The sequence below is a fragment of the Phaenicophaeus curvirostris genome, chromosome Z (assembly GCF_032191515.1).
Source record: "Phaenicophaeus curvirostris isolate KB17595 chromosome Z, BPBGC_Pcur_1.0, whole genome shotgun sequence".
Taxonomy (NCBI): domain Eukaryota; kingdom Metazoa; phylum Chordata; class Aves; order Cuculiformes; family Cuculidae; genus Phaenicophaeus; species Phaenicophaeus curvirostris.
In genome coordinates this window covers 48,185,756-48,202,051 of record NC_091431.1, presented here as the reverse complement: position 1 = coordinate 48,202,051, position 16,296 = coordinate 48,185,756, and the positions used below count along the sequence as shown (strand labels likewise).

The following is a 16,296-nucleotide window of genomic DNA, read 5'->3' as shown; positions in this document are numbered from 1 at the left end:
CTGAGCATCTCATTATAAAAGGACATAGATAAATCTGAAACGGTGGAGGGAAGGGTAAAAAAAAAAATGATGTATGGCTTGTAGAAAAGGAGACGGAGGGTGGATATAACAGTTTTGAGAGGTAATAATATGGAGGAGGAGGAGGGATTATTTACAGTGCTTGAGACAGCATAACAAGGAGCAACGGCTTGAAACTAAGAAAAAACAAAATTAAATTAGACAGTAGACACTTTTTTTTCCTAAGTAGAAGTGCAATTAGCAATGGAGTGACCTGGATAAGGACAAGGGGGTAAGTGAACCATAATCAGGAGAGGTGTTTAAGGCTGTGTTAGATTATGATCTCAAGTGATTAATATGGGGGTAAACTCTGATCAATGTGCAGGTTAAACTAGATGACGGAAATCTCAAGCAGCTTTGTCATCTCCTATATGATTCATTGCTTCTGCCCATTGTTTGACTGTGTTAAATAAATCATAACGTTACAGAGTTCTGCATCCCTGATTAGATGTTTCCAGTTAATTCTCTAGCTCTGGAGCTGGCAGCTTGAAAAGCTTGCACTTTCCCTGCTCCTGCTTTTAAGCAATATTGGTTTGTCATCTTTGCAGCTTCATGCATGTGTCTCTGTGTGTATGTCAGAGTGTGTTTGGGTGCGTGTGAGGGTTAATGTCTGAAGTGCCAGACATGTTTATACAGTGAAGCACAGACTCTGTCAAAAGTCTGGTATTTCTGTTGTGTTGGTGAAACAGGTAGAACTAGCAGCAATTTTCAGAATTAAGTCTCTAAATGAAGAAGTTCAGTTTTTTTTCTTTTCAGGCCTTTGATCCTGTCTGAAGCTTTGGTGGAAGTGTAACAATTAATAGTAGTGTAAAAAGATTTGGAAGACCTCAGAGAAGATTGCTTTTCTTTTTCTGTGCAAACAGTACTGCGGAGTTCATCCAGGGCTGTGTTCACCAGAATCAGGGGCTAAGAAAAGCTTTATGCACTGCGTCAGGGAAGTGGGTATGCCAGGGGACCAGTCATGACCTAGCCAGACCTGCTTGCTTTGGGAGAGAAGGTCTACTCAGTCCCAGGGCTTTTGTGACTGCCTTTTGGCTAAAGAAGTGGATGTGAAAACTTGCAGGCAGCTCGGGAGGTATTCCCATCCTTCTTTCACATTTCAGAAGAGCTTTTTGCTTTTTTCAAAATTTTGCACCTTAGAGCTTTATGTGTTTGCAGTATCTTTCTGTCTGACCTTTCTGACACTAGGCGAAGTTACCAGAAGTAAAGCTACCAGTTAGAGTAAGTTCTCTGCTGGGGAGCATTTGCTGTGGGCTGGGCAGACTTTACTGCGTACACTGTCATAGCACCCAGGTGCTTGGGGTTTCTCTTCCTACCAAAGGCCAGTAGGGTGAGTGGGCAGCCCCTATTGTTCTTTGTGTCTTGAAAGCTCTTCCTCCATCGTGCTGGCATTTGCATATGTGCATTTACGTTCACAGAGTTATCTGTGCTTGTTCTTTCCATTTGTCATTATGAACACTGCGATAAAGAATAGAGCAGGAGCAGAAGATGTACTAAGAATTTTCTATCCGTGGGCACATTATTGCACTATCTGTGGCTAACCTCTTATGCCTTTCTGTGTCCTTGAAACGTGACTTATCTGAATGTGTGGGGCTTTCTTCTTGTTTTTAGAAAAGATATAAGGGGGGAGTGAAAGAGTACTGCACGCTTCCTTAACTAAACACTGGCATGATTTCTTGCTTTTTCTTTTTTTTCCATGTGCTTTCTTATACCTTGGACACTGCTTTTGTTTGCTTTTATTTATCAACTAACCTCCTAATTGAGACTACTGGCCTATTTTCCATTTTCAGTAGAGTTTTCTCTTACTGACATGGGGACTGAAACAGGGTTTTGAAGTTTTCTTTTGTAGTAGTGTTTTTTCATATGCTTCTAATACTTTTGGGTTTGGTTTGGGTTTTTTTCCTCAACTTTGCTAAACTTTCTCTTTAGTTTGAGTACTTTGTAGTCTTAATCAGAGTTGTGAATAGAGCAGTTACTTAAGTACAAACATTGTTCATACAAATCTGTCCTGTGTCTTCTTGGAGAGCTTGTGAAGAGACTGAGCTTCTTTTCCTTTGCAGTGAGATTGGATGCCTAATTGTGATTTTTTTTCCCTCCAATTTCTGTCTGTAGTCTCCACTCATACTCTTTCTGTTGCTTACAGAATAGGCCACCATTTGCTGGCTTGGATGCCTATAGTAATGGGCACAGCTGAACCTTAGCTGATGTAAGCTACTGTAGTTCCAGTTGCTGTGCATTTCTGTCAGTTGTGCGTGAAGAAGATTCTTTAGTGATCTGTTTGCATTTGTGTGAAGGCGGATTTTGTGAGTGGAAATGGTGTAGGGCTCATACGACACTGGTAATTGTGTACAAAAGTGATACATGCACACGTGATTTTTGCTCACTTGCTCAGGCTCAGTGGGTGTCTACAAGGGTTCTTTACCACCCTGGTATTAGTTTTTCTGTCATGTATTTGGTGGAGAGAAAAAGCCCCTCTGTTATTTCTAGTTGGTCTTTATTAGAAACCTTTTGGGTTTCTGTCATCGTATAGCTTATAACCAAGCATGGATTCCAGCTAATTCCAACCATCATCCTACTCCCTTTATTATTTTTAGTTTGAGCCATAATGATTTTATCCCAGTCATATTTCCTCCAAGGTCTTCTATCTCAGACACTTGTAAAGCCTTCCCTCCCTTCTAATGTTCTCTTTGATCTCTTGTTAATGACTTAAATCCCTTTACATTTAATCCACACTGAGTTTCTTCCTCCTCCTCTCAGTTTGCTTCTTTGTGCCTGCAGGTGTCTGGCCGGTTTTCCGTCACTGTCTAGGAATCTTTTTTTCTTTCCTGATTTCCTTTATCTTTTAATTTCTTCCTCTATTTTTTTTTAAATTGTGTTGATTTTAGGTTTTTCTCCCATTACATATATTAGTAGCATGTTGGATGTGTGAATGCAGGGAGTTGAGTTAAATGTTTGCAAATTTTTTTCTTGAATCAGGTATCTCGAGATAAAATAACAACATGTGAGTGTATGTATGCACTCATAGTAGTGATACTTCTGGCTGCTGTACTGACAGTTGAAAACATTACTTGTTTCTTATGGTCCTAATTCTATGAAGCACTAATTGTATTGGTCCTGATCCTGTTGGCTGTCATCTGTACTAATAATTTCAGATATGTATATAATCTTGCTGTCTCAGTTCAGTGTGAACAATCGTATGCTGAAGCCTTAAAACAGTGCCTAGCATCTTCATAAGATTCAAAGCCGTGTTCAAAGATTCATTGTACTTTTTCTTTATTAAAGAATTCCATTTACCATTCTTTTTTGCTAATAAAGATTTGGATACAATCACTATAGCTTTATTGTAAAGACCGAAAGTGCAAGTAAGGAAAGAACAAGCATTGCCCTCCAGGTCATGTAAAAAGATACTCTGCTGTTCTGCATGGCAGAAGATGCTGAAACAGGAATTTGATGCTGTAGACATCTTATTGAGGGCTTGAAGCTTACATTAAGTGTGGAAATAAAAATTGTTTTCTGTAGCTTTTATTTCTTCAGCCATATTAGGAGGATTTTTAACTTGCATACTAAACATTTGCAACACATCATTTTTATTCAGTGTGCACTAAATGTGAACAAAACGTGCCCTCTGCAATTCTCCAGAAATCATTGATGGTATTTCAGCTGCTCTTAGCTGGAGCTGGACGGGGGCTCTGTGTGTATGACTGAGAAACTTACTATGCCAAGCTGTAGTCTGGCTGTGTTTTCTCCCTCCTTGTTTCTCTCCCAGATACCATTTTCCTATGAAGATAAGTAGTTTTGTGTTTAGAATTAGCCTAAAATCTTAAATTTGGGGTTTTTTTAATTTGTATTTAGGAATGCTTAGGGAGAGTTAACAGTCGTTGACCCATTAAGAAGTAAAGATTCCACATGTGGAACACAGGAAGAAACGCTCAATGCTTTTTCCTGATCTTTGCTTTGAAGAAACGCAGGTGATATTGCTATATATGGAGAAGGTTGCATCCTGCTTTGATTTCCAGCAGTAACTGAAATCAGCAGGACTGGATTACTTGCGTGCAGTATATTTAAAAAAATAAACAAAAAACCACAGAAAACTTGGCTGATGATCTCTTGTCCATTTGTGGTGATTTCTGGTAAGCCTTTTAACACTTGGGAATTCCTAAGACCTGGAAAAAAGCTGATGTCATGCCAATGGTTAAGAAGAGCAAGTGCAGTAGAATGAATGACCACAAATGCGTCGGGCTGACATCGTTTTTTGTGAAAGCAGTAGAACAGTCCATGGCAGACTGACAGGTGTGGGAGAGGATAAAATGCAGTTGTTAAAGGATGCTCACACAACGGGCATTAACTGAAGTTTATGGGGAAAGATTCCATCAAGTTAGTAGTCTTTTATTGTTTCAGAATTGCTTGACCAAGTCATATTGATGCCAGCAAATTCTGCAAAGCGTTTCATTTTTGTATCCCTTGTCATCTTGATTAGGAAACTGAATTAACAGAAAATCAATATTGTATGTGTTACATGGTTTTAAGATCCTACTAGTTTGAAAATGCAGATCTAATGCAGTGGTTTTTTTGGAGAAGTCTCCCAGGGATCTGCTTTTGCCTTTAAGCTGTGTGGTCTTCCCGGCAGTATCTTGGAAGCAAGCCTGGGGTTGTCATAGGTTGTCCTGATAGGTGATGGAAGAGTGCATGGACTGGCAAGCAGCATAGTTCTGTACGCTGTAGGAGAAGCTTGCCTAGATGATTAGTCACTTGCCAGCAAGAGCTGCTTTAACGTGCAGCAGAAGTGAAACATGGAGGAGTCTGTTCCTGAGAAACACTGTCACTGTAGAGGAACTGGTGGCAGTAAGAGTACTGTGCAGAATGTTAGTGGTTCCCAATAGAAAAGGATGACCAAGGACTGGTACAGCCCTTTCAGACAGACCTGTGATGACAGCAAGGAGGCTTTTGTGCCTGGAACTGGTGAAGTGCCTGTGGAACTAGTGGGACGCCTTCCATGGTGACATTGCACATACAGGAAATTGGACCATCAGTTGATATTGAAAGGGAGATCGGTGGTGATTATTAATTAAGCATACCACACCAAGCTCAGGGACTTCGCTGAGCCAAAAATGATGAGTGGCTGGGAGAGGGGGCAAGGGAGGTACTGCATTGGTTTCTCCTGTTCATAATGTTCCCTAGGTTTATCTTTAAAGCTGATGGTGGGGATATAGCCATGGTCTGAACCAGCACACTTGGTCTTTAATTTGGAGGGCTCAGACAGGAGACACACAAATTATTTAAAGCCTAGAAAACTTGTCATAGCGTGAACAACCATTTATTTTGCCCTTTAGTGGGCAGAGAACCCATCTAAGATTTAATTAATTGTTTCATGGGATGGGTTGACATCGTGAACAGAAGCATCATGTGGACGCAGAATTCGATGAAAAGCTTGTGTGTTAGGTATGTCTGCAGTGGGTCTCAAATAAGATGATAACTAACAGCCTTAATTCTGGGATCTCCTGGATTTTTTTGAAATATGCTGCCCTTGCTGCTTAACTTTTGTCCTAGAATGCCTCTTCCTGACAAATGCCATTCTTGGAAAGGTATGCTTTCCCTTTTATGACTGGTTTACTCATTACAGGTAGAACTGGAAAAGGTTATTCCAGGTTGTTCAGTTGATGACTCCAGTGTTACTTGTAGAGGGAGGCAAAAAGTAATACTACTTCCTTTGGGGTGAAAATGAGCATTATTCTGGCAGTGGAGTGAACCTTGAGAAGCAGGAGAGCGCAGCCATTGACATCTTCATGGATGAAGCCTTCTCCTGCCTCTGGGACCTGTGCCCTACAGACACTGCTGCCACTATGCCTGCTCTTCACCGATAATACCTGAGTGAACACATGGTCAGGGTGTTTTGTCTGACAGGCAGTATCGTGGGACACAGCAACTGTGTCCTAACTGTCAGAGAGCTGTTGCAAGAAAGGTGCAGTGACTGGTTCTATTGTCTTAGAGTGGTGGGAGGAGTTGAAAAGTTGGTAGGTGTTGGCAGGTGATCAGTGCTGAGCTGAGGCATACCTGTGATAAAAAGGAGGGGTAAATCATACCCTGTGCACTTCAGCCACAGAGAAGAGGCCATGTGCCTGTGAAAGTCTCGGAGTTGTTGGACCACACATTTTTTTCTTTTTTTTTCTTTTCTTAATTCTTTTTTTAATGTGTATTCCTGCTTTAAGAAGGATGTATCTTTGCTTGAACAGCTATGTTCCCTGAGTACTGTCAGAGAGTTGCCCGCGTACTGTAGTGGCAAGAAGCTATTTTGGCTATGATTTATCCTCTTCAGCCTGGAGACAGAGCTGCTATTAGCCCACATGTGTGATATGGCTGATAACAGATTTTTTGACCTCTCTGTCTAATAGGTGATAACTCAGAGCACAGCTGGGAATCCAGGGCTGTTCGGGCAGATGATCCTGAAAAAGGAGAAAAAAAGAACCACTGGATTTGGCATTTGAGCTTGAGATGGAGTCATAGTGTTGTTGGCAATTGGAAGAGAAAGGGAGAAACATGTTTCTCTTGAAAGTTTTCTCGTCAAAATGATTAGGAGAGCAGCAGAGGTGATTTTCTGTAGGTGAATGACAGTAGGACGGCCCCATACATCTCAGAAATAAGATCCCAGGACAGTGGTATGATTGCAGGCTCCCCTCTTGCTCTGTGGACCCAGCTCTGTACCTGTATTTGCTGTCTCATCTCTAATGGAGAATGACAATCTCTTTCTTGAACTGCTGTTATGGTCTTCCCCTCCAAACTGCTTGAGAACAACCTCAGAGCAGTGGGGCAGAAGTATAGAAACTATTGGCAAATACGGAGAAGGGTTTTGTCTTCACAGCAGTGGCTTGGATGGCCATCTCTTACGGCTTGAATTCAGGGGTGCTTTTAGGAGCCCAGGATCCCTGTTTGTTTTGTTGGGTTGTGGTTGTTTTTTTTTTTTTAAGGCAGAACGCTTTCACTGGCAAATCTGAAAGACTTGATTCTGCATCCTTTGTGCTACAGTAATTTATACTGTACATTTCTAGTCCAGAGTGAGTACCTGACTCTGGAGGATTCCTTTTATTTGTCATGATAGCAGGAAAGTAGCTCAGATTTTCTTGTATTTGTATTTGGGAATTTTTTTTCATCATACAGCTCAAAAGCTTGCAGTTGTTGTTTGTTTGTTTTTTTTAACTAGAATTTGCTAAATCGTAAATTCTTAGATATTTCTTTCCAGATAGGGGTGCGCATTGAGGGTTCTGTATATATAAACACCTGGAAGAAATGTGTTACAATAAAGCACCCTCTGTAGAATATTGATAAAAAGAGGACTAAGGAGAAAACAAAAATCAGGATGCAATGAGTTTGGTCTCTTGTTTTCTTGAGAGCCGTGCTTCTCTGTCCAATTCCAGTGTCCTTGTGAAGAAGTGGGACATAGTCCGTGGACTTGAAATGCAGTGAGGCTGTTAGCAGAAGCAAATGATACTGGGGAACAGGTCAAAGTCTAGTGCTTAGCTGGGGATTTTGAGATTAGTGGAGATGGAAAACTGGTTCTTTGCATATTTATGCTGATACCCGTAGAGGACAATCTCTGTGAATCTTGTGTTGGATCTAATTTACCTGTTAGGAACCTGTGCTGCCTTGTCAGAAGCTGTAACTTGGGGATAGGGGTTGCTTAAAGCCCCCTCTCTGCTTGCTGAAAGGGCAATAAATGAGCTTCTGTGTGGAAAAGTAGGGCTCAGCAGTTCAAAAATGTGGAAAGAAGCTGAAATGATGGAATCCAACTCAGAGAAGGGAAAGGGGAAACACAAAAGGTGGCAGTGGAGAGGAAGGCAGCTGAGGACTTCTCCAGAGCCTGATGTTCTGGTTTAGCTATTTGTTGCTGTTGTGTTCCTCAAATTCACATTGAGAGACTCCAGCCTCTTCCCATTCCTTCCTTCTCTTACTAAAGAGGTTTCCATTTCTTCTCTCATTTTAGCAAAAGTTGGGAGTGGAAGTAGAGAAGGTGTTAGTGTGTAGTATTTGTATGGTATCAGTGTAATATTTTGTATGGTGTCACTCTGCAGGGTACAAATACTAAGTCACCCACTGCATGCTTAGACAATTTATTGCTGGCTTTTATACATGCAGTGACAAGTGCTCAAAAGGTCAAAAAAGCTTCCTTAACAAATTTGATAAGATAATGCAGTGAGCTGTAACAGCATAAAGTCCTGGGGGCCATAGACCAGAGTAGAAGAAATAATTATGCATGGTAATGGGTAATTACAGATAATGGCCTTTTTTGGGGGTGGCAGAAAATACTTAGCCCCACATCCTTGCCTGGAATGAACATTGTCTAGCACATTAACTTTATAGCAAGCTAGAAGTTCAATGCTGGAATCAAGGATAGTCCACAACTTCTAATGGGAAGAGAACAGAAATACTCCTTGCAAAGGCAAAGCAAGCATGCAGATTTTGTTCCTGGGGAGGCAGAGTATCTTAGCAGAAAGTAAGTAATGGTGCCAGCTTTCTTTGACATCTGAAATAGCTCTGTCATGATTGTCTGGTGGGAGAAACATATTGTTCCAGCATTTCTGATTATGATGTTAGGGAGTGATTTCACACTAGCCTCATTCAAGGCTACCGTCCGACCTCAAAGCCAGCTATGTATTGAACTAATGTGTTGTGAGACTTAATATTGCCAAACCAGTTAATAGGAGTGTACTGATGCTTTATGTACTGAGCAAGGGGAATTTTTCAGGTGCAGATCCAAGACTCTTTTGAGATCTGAAGGTGTTTCTGTCCAAATAATTAATTTTTTGCATTGTCATGGCATAACTGTCTCCTGCCACAAAAGCTGGCTTACAGGAAGGTATGAAGTGATGAAAACAGTCACTCTGAATTACAAACTAAGAAAAATGTAAACTACTAGAATCTAAACTCTTCTCACCGGGCAATGGCTATGCCTTCCTGCTCCTTGAGTAAATATGTTACTTGAGTAGTCATAGTTCTGCCTTTTCAGTGGCATGTCTGTGTATGTATCGAGACTGTAGACATAGAAGAAGTAAAACCTGCTAACCATAGCTGTATGTAAGAACTTGTGTCAATAAATGAGAGCAGTGAAGTTCTCTCAGTTGCTATACTGTATATTCAGAGTCCCTTTTCTGAAATAAGTAATCAAATGAGAGACTAATCAGCTGTTGTGGCCATATCAGTAATTGAACCATGTCACTGCATGCTCCCAGACATAGAAATGTGACTGTGTGCTATCCTGATTTTTAAATCAATTCCTGGTGTGTGCCCATCTCATGCTGATTAATATTCTCCCCCAGATTACTGAGTGTGGTCCAGTAACTATTCCCAGTAAGCAATTTGGTGCTACCACTTCGTTTTAGATGCTGAGAAAGTTTATTAGCATGGACTCTGTGCCATTTGATGTCAGCATCAGAGGCTTGCCTAGGCATATTAAAATTACTGTTATCAGTATATAATATGATATATTAACCAGCCCTTAACAGTACTGGTAGGAATAGAAAATACTCCATGTTTATAAATGGAATGAATGAATGTTACGAACAGAACTTCAGTGTTTGCCTTTCTCAGTGTATATGCTTAAAACCACATTTGCATCTATGAAATAGAGATGATAAGATTTAAGATCCCTTCCAACCCTAACCATTCTATGATTCTGTGATTCTGTGATTCTGTGATGGAAATTCCTGTAAATTCCCTGACATTTCTTCTCCTCCGAAAAAGTAAGAAGGGAAAGAATGATCTATATACTGGCTTCTGCGTTGATTTTGTCATGCCTGTCCACAATTCATGTAAATCACTGTAGCTTTATTGAAGTAAATGGTCTGATTCTGGTTTACAGTAACTAAGGACTGGACCGCTGTTTTTCACTGTGCTTTGCTAAGTGAAGGCAGGAGCCTCTCATAGGTTATTCAAAGTGTAAGACCCATATGTGTAACTGACCCCGACTACTCACCTTCCTTAAAGAAAATCCCAGCCGTCCTGAAATGAATTACTGGTTAACTACTATTAATATGACATAGAGCTGGGGAGTCGTCTACAACACTGCAGGATCAATAACTGTATTTATCGTGCATCATATTGATCTTCTGTGAAAGAGTGAGCTATATTTCACACTGTGTACATAGTGCAAAAAAAAGTAGCATCGGTTCTCTACAGGAATTAGTAAAGAAATAGAAAAGAGTTTAGAGATCCAAGGGCACAGCTGAATGAAGGGATACTGTTGTCTCACTGCAAGAGCTTTGCTCACACATGGAAGCCTTCTGATGGCCCTGCATTGTAGATTTAGTGTTCTAAAAACTCAGTGAGAATTTTAACCACTGATTGTTTTGGTTTGCTCTTCTGATTTATGTTCCTACTTGTACAGGTTCAGTCCCGTATTTTTAATCATGTGCTTCTTACAACTTGCAAAATGTTAAAATTTGTGGCTGGTGGCAGGGGAGAGGCCCAGGAGCCCTGCCCAGTTTTTCCACACGGAGGGTGAAGACAGCCAAGGCATGAGCCCCGTTCCTGCAGCAGCCCTCTTGTTTTAAAGGGCAGGTGGAGGGGCAGAGTGGGAGTCTGATGACGCAGCAGCAGTTGCCTTGTTGAAAGCTTAATTCTTCTAGAAAATTGCTCCCCTTAGAGCAATGAACTTCAGGGCTGCCCCTTGTGCAGGTGTTGTAATGTGGTGAGCTCTGAGGCAGGGGAGGACCCTCTCCTTGCCAGCAGAACCATTCAGCTGTGTTGAATTACATTTGAGGAGGGCAGGGAGGGGAACACCAGCTGAAAGCTGCTTTCTTAACCTTGATATTCTCATTTCTGGCAGAAAATGCAGCCACAGGCTGACAGCCTTCCTTGAGGAAGACACCATGTTCTTTGAGCATCTGGAAGTGAGGCTGTGGGAAGGTTCAGCCAGTAGATGGGAGTCAAGAATTACAGGCCAAGGACCAATGAGAAGAACCCCAGTTAAAGTCTAGTTACACCCCAGGAGATTTGCCCTGTTTTGCAGATGGTGACTGTGCTCAACAAGGCTGCAGTCCAGAAGCAGTACACTTCACTGCCAACTGGCTAGCAGATTTCAGCTGGAGAGAACAAACGTGGATAGGGCAAAAACTCCCTTGGGCATACAATAAACATGAAATCTTCTCGGGCAGATCTTAGGCTGCCTTGTTTTATCTTTAGAAGAGTTTAGCAGGGTTCTTCTGCCTTTAATTCTGCTCCCCCTGGCACTTAGCAATTCTTTGAAGGTACTCTATGTAGGTACTAGCTGTTTTGACCTGCTTTTCTTCCTGAGCTTTCATTGCTCAGAAAATGAAGTCAAGACTTTCAGAGCTTTCCCCATTAATAGCAAAACTCTTTCCATTTAACGTATTTATTTTATGTTGTATGTGTTGTGAATGTGTGATGGATGCATTGGTAGTAGGAGATGACATGATTCAGCCAGGCTGAAAGAGGGAAGAGCGTAGAGCTGAACTGCAGGCCTATCTTACCCGTTACACACCAGAGTCACTGAAGAGCTGCAAGAGCTCAGCTCTCCAGAGGCATTTTTCCCTGAGGGTGGCCAGTTCAAGACTGCAAGGAGTTTGGAGGTGATGGAATGCTTTAACCTGGTCTGACCTAGCATCCTCTCATACTCTGGATGGCCTGAGGCTATGTTTTGTATGAGATGTCTCCGTTCTGTTTGGTGAAGCAGCAAATCTCCAGATGCTACAGAAAGCAGAGGCTTGTCCCGAAGCATGTCATCAAAAAAAAAATCTCATCTCCTCAAACGGGGGTAGGAGTGAGTTGAAGCATGTGGCATCTTTTTCCTGTCCTTTGTCAGATGTAGCCAGTCTTTTTGTCTTCAGAAGCACAATGTGGCTTTTAGGGTTTAGGGAAAATGAACTCTTCAGACCATCTCTCTAGCAGTGTTGCAGGAATCCTAGTTCTATATGCAGTTGGGTGTATCTGTCCCTTCAATTCCCCTTTTCTGTGGTTCCTGTTTTTATTGCTAATGTGCTGAGGCACATCCCTGTGGTGTGGCTGCAGCTCAGTGGAGTTCTACATGAGGGAAATTATGAGGACCATGAATTCTCTAATTCTGGATTCATAAGAGAAAGATGCTCTAGACTGCTGACAGTTGGAGATTTCTGTGTGTTTACTGCATGGGTGGCTGCATCAGCAGGTGACCAGCTCTGTAGGCTTAGTATTGAGTCTGAAGAGGGCAGGCAGTAATACTGCAGAGGCTCTTGAAAACCAGAGGGACAGCAGAAGAAAAGCAGGAGCCCATTTTGGTGGCTTCATAACAGCCCTGAGCACTGAACTACTGGTGGCTGTTGTGCAGCTAGACAAAGGAATAACGAGCAGCAGCAAGTCAGTCTTTTTGTACCTCTGGTGGCAAATGATGGTAGCACCACAGGCAGGAGATAGTAAATAAGGAGCAAAAAGCATTTTTTTTTCCTCCTACTTAATGCAGCAGAAGACTGCCAGTGCTGCTTTTTCTAAAGGAAGGATCTGTAGCACAACCAACCCCTGGAACATCGCAGAGATATCAAGGATGCTTGTATGATCTTGTAGACAGGTTTGGGAAGGCCCCTGTTCTAGCCTCACACATCTTGTCCAATGTTCACGAGTGTAGTGCATGAGGCATCTCCAAAAGTTGTAGCAAAACCTGCTAATTTCTCCTCCTCTTCATAGTAGCGGCTCATACTTCAGGGTGGCTTACCTTCCATGTGTAGGTGCAAAGAGGCCTCAGCTTGCTTAGTGAAATGTGTTATACCTTCTTAACGATGAACTGCAAGTGGAAAGACACTGCAGAGGTTTTAGAAAAAAATGCACATCTGTGAAGCATAGCACAGCCTTGCCTGAAATGCCATGGCTGGCTGCCTTGCATATCTCTGACTTACGTGAAATCTGTATCCTACCAGGGAACAATCTGGGGGATTTTGCTTTCAGCTTCTGTTTTACAACATGAAAAGCAGAATGATTGGACTGCAGCTTTATCTAGGAGTTACATTAGGGGAGGGGAGTCAGGCTTCTGCTGTGATTTATCAGAACTTTTCAGTGCCAGTAGTCTAAGTTCTGATTTTGTCAAAAACATGGACAAAAGAACTTGGAGACCTGCCCTGAAGCAGAATAACAGCAATAATGAAGTTTCATAAAAATAAGAAAGCACAAAAACTGTGAAGGGTCTTCTGTGGCCTCACAGACTGCAGTGTTCTATGTGCAAATTTGAGAAGTACTCCCAATTAAAAGGTCAGCTGTTTTGGTTCTGACTCTTATAGGACTGAGGGACAGAAAACACTCTTGTTTGCTAATAAATAGGTATAGAACATTGATGTAAGCAAAATGTCAAGAGGAACTGAATAGAGGCACTGTATAATTTAGTGACCTGGAAAGAGACAATCTGTGATTGCTAAAAGCTTTCGTTACAGCTGAAGAAGTGAAACAGAATCACATTGTAAATGGCAATAATTGGTAAAAACTACCATTGAATCTAGTGCGCAGCTAATACATGGTACAGTGGAAGTAGTTATCATGACTTTGAGATTGATTTTGCAAGTAACCAGGGTACGGATACACCAAGAGAAAGACACAAAACAAACTTGGTAATTCCTGCCTGACATCTCTCTTAGGGCTATTATTTATTACGTGCCTATTGTCCATGCTGCTTCATCTCCATACCTATAGTGCTTGAACACCCATCAATATGCTTTAAGCCACCTCCTTTTCTCCTCTACAGTAGAGTTAGACAACATCATGGAAGAACAGGAGCTCCTTGCAGAAGGGGTCATTGTGCTGCTAACACTGTAAAGGTTAGTGCAAGGCAGTGTTACAGGGATGTGAGCTAGAACCAGAACTGCGGAGATTGTGGGATTTACGGTTGTTCCCCTGTTGAATATGTAAATGTGTATTCTATTCACTGTGTGGCAGGTTTTTTTCTGTGTCTGGCTTGGACAGGCAGCTGATGGCAACATGTCAGGGAGAGCTTGGCTGTGAAACAGTACCAACAAATACCTTCCTTTGTCATCCTTGCAAAAATTGCAAGGCACTGGTTGACAGAATTGTGGAAAATAGGACTTAAAACATCCTCTGAGAAAACCCTCCATCTTAGGGAGCAAGGGGAGAGGCAGACCTTTGTGGAAACAGCCAGCGGGGAGTGCAGCTTGCTGGCATCCAGTCTGGAGTCTTTCCAGACTGCAGGCAGCAAGTCACTAGCAAGCCCGTCCTCCTCTTTTGCCAGTAGTGTAGGTGCTTGTTCTGCTCTGATTTTGTAGGTAAATGAGCTAAATTTGGATATGGAGGCTTGGCAAGGATGGAGGCTCTTACTCTTCAGAGGTAGTGTTGGCTGATCATGTGGTGGTTTCCCTGCTGTTGCTTCTCCTGGGCTTGTGGCTTTTTGCGCTTTCTAAAAGCATGTTCAGAAAGCGTCCTCTCACCTGCTGGACACTTGCTAGAGAGGGGTCATCCTGCAGCTAGAACCTTTTGTGCTTCAAGAGAGTCAAAAGAGGCTTGGCACACCTATACAGTTTAAAAATAATAGGGAGTTGGATCCTTAGTTGGTGTAAATAATGATCATATCGGCTGACATTGCTTGAAGACTCAGAGCATTGTCTTAACTTGACATTGGTTTTGTCTCTGGTTTTTTTATCTGTGGTGTGCATAGGTGGTGGTCTCAGGTTTTGGGTGGATGTCAGTCCAGTTGAGGCTCTATCAAACATCCAAATGCGTTTCCATTTCAGCTCCTACCCCTTGTTTACCTACTCTCTGTCTGGCCTTCAGAAGAAGTAGTAGCTCATCAGAAGGTGAAAGGCAGTGGTCTTCATGGAGCCTCCTGTTTCATAGTGTCTTGTTTTTTCTTTTTTCCAGAGGGACGGATGCTCATTCAGGACATCCCTTCCATCCCCAGCAGAGGGCACTTGGAGAGCACGTCTGATTTGATTGTGGACTCCACCTACTACAGCAATTTCTACCAGCCGTCCCTGTATCCTTACTATAACAACCTGTACAACTACTCCCAGTACCAAGTGGCAGTGGCTAGTGAGCCTTCCTCAAGTGAGGTGGGAGGTACAATTGTAGGGTCAGCCATGAAAAACACCCTTCGAAGCCTCCCAGCAACATACATGCCAAGCCAGTCTGGAGAACAGTGGCAGGTATGATGTTACAGAGGTGTTACACAGTGGAGCAAGGTGGACAATAAGCTGTTTCTTAGGCTTGATTCTGACCTCCTGTTTGCTGGTTTCATGGCAGAACCAGATTCCAGGGTGGGATTAAGACCCATGTGAGAGAGGTTAGCTGAAATGGGTGGTTATGATGCGACACAACAAAAGCAATGGTATAGCTCTAGGTAGGTTGCCACAAACACAGAAAAAGGGCACTGACTTGATTTTATCTTCTAACTTACATCATAGTAGATCATAGGCTGTTTTTTGGAAAAAATGAGTCTGATTGAATTACCCAACGTAGCATCCTGGGATCTTCAGGTGTAATTTCTGAGAAGCTTCGCTCTTCAGGAACTTGTTCTTTTCCATCTGAAGTGACCCAGGAGACCATGCTGTTGTGCAGTTGGTTGGTGGCAGTCAGTTGAATTTGATGTGATGTGTTGCTAGGGGTGTGTTCTTGCAGTGTGAGCTCCTGCACTTGTGATTTTAGCTTGGATAGTTCAGGTTACAGGCTGTAGCCTGAGACGTTCACAGCACAGCTCTGTGTACTTTGTTAATTAAGGTATATAGAAAACCAACCCCTCTCACTCTAGGATTTGGTAATTGTAGCCTCTGACTCAGTATTGTTCCGAGACTAGAAAAAGGGGAAATCTTTCAAGTCATGGGATTCTTGGCAAAGTAAATGGAGCCATTTCAGTGAACACGAGGCTCCTCAGTCTTGGACAGTGGTGGTGTTTCTCCGTCAGAGATTGAACTCAGGAGGGTACACTCTCTGTGTCTGCGTACACCCATCTCCCATGTGCAAGGGCAGGAGAAGGCAGACCACTTCCATAGAGCATTAAGAGAGGGCAGGCTGCCTTCTGCAAAGGCTATGTTGTGAAACCACTCAACAATGAAAGGTTAAGCATCCACCAAAACCTCCTTTCTAAAGGGAACAAATGGATCATCCCCTTTGCTGACAGAGAATTGTTCTAGAAATTCTGGCATAGGGGCTAATTCCGAAAGGGTGTTTTGATTTCTAATACCAAGGAGCTGGAACTAAGACCAGGCCGTTCACAATTATTGTAGCAGTCCACATCACCTGCAGTGATGAGGGTTTCCTATCTTT

The 16,296-nt window shown here is 42.4% G+C and overlaps 1 protein-coding gene across 1 annotated transcript in view; it reads left to right on the top strand.

The window, feature by feature from the left end:
- DMRT1 (doublesex and mab-3 related transcription factor 1) overlaps nucleotides 1-16,296 on the top strand; it is a 61,616-nt gene that overhangs the window by 8,861 nt on the left and 36,459 nt on the right. Inside the window, exon 3 of the mRNA XM_069880386.1 lies at nucleotides 14,896-15,179. Coding sequence (XP_069736487.1) covers nucleotides 14,896-15,179 — 284 coding nt within the window. The remainder of the gene's footprint in view (nucleotides 1-14,895; nucleotides 15,180-16,296) is intronic.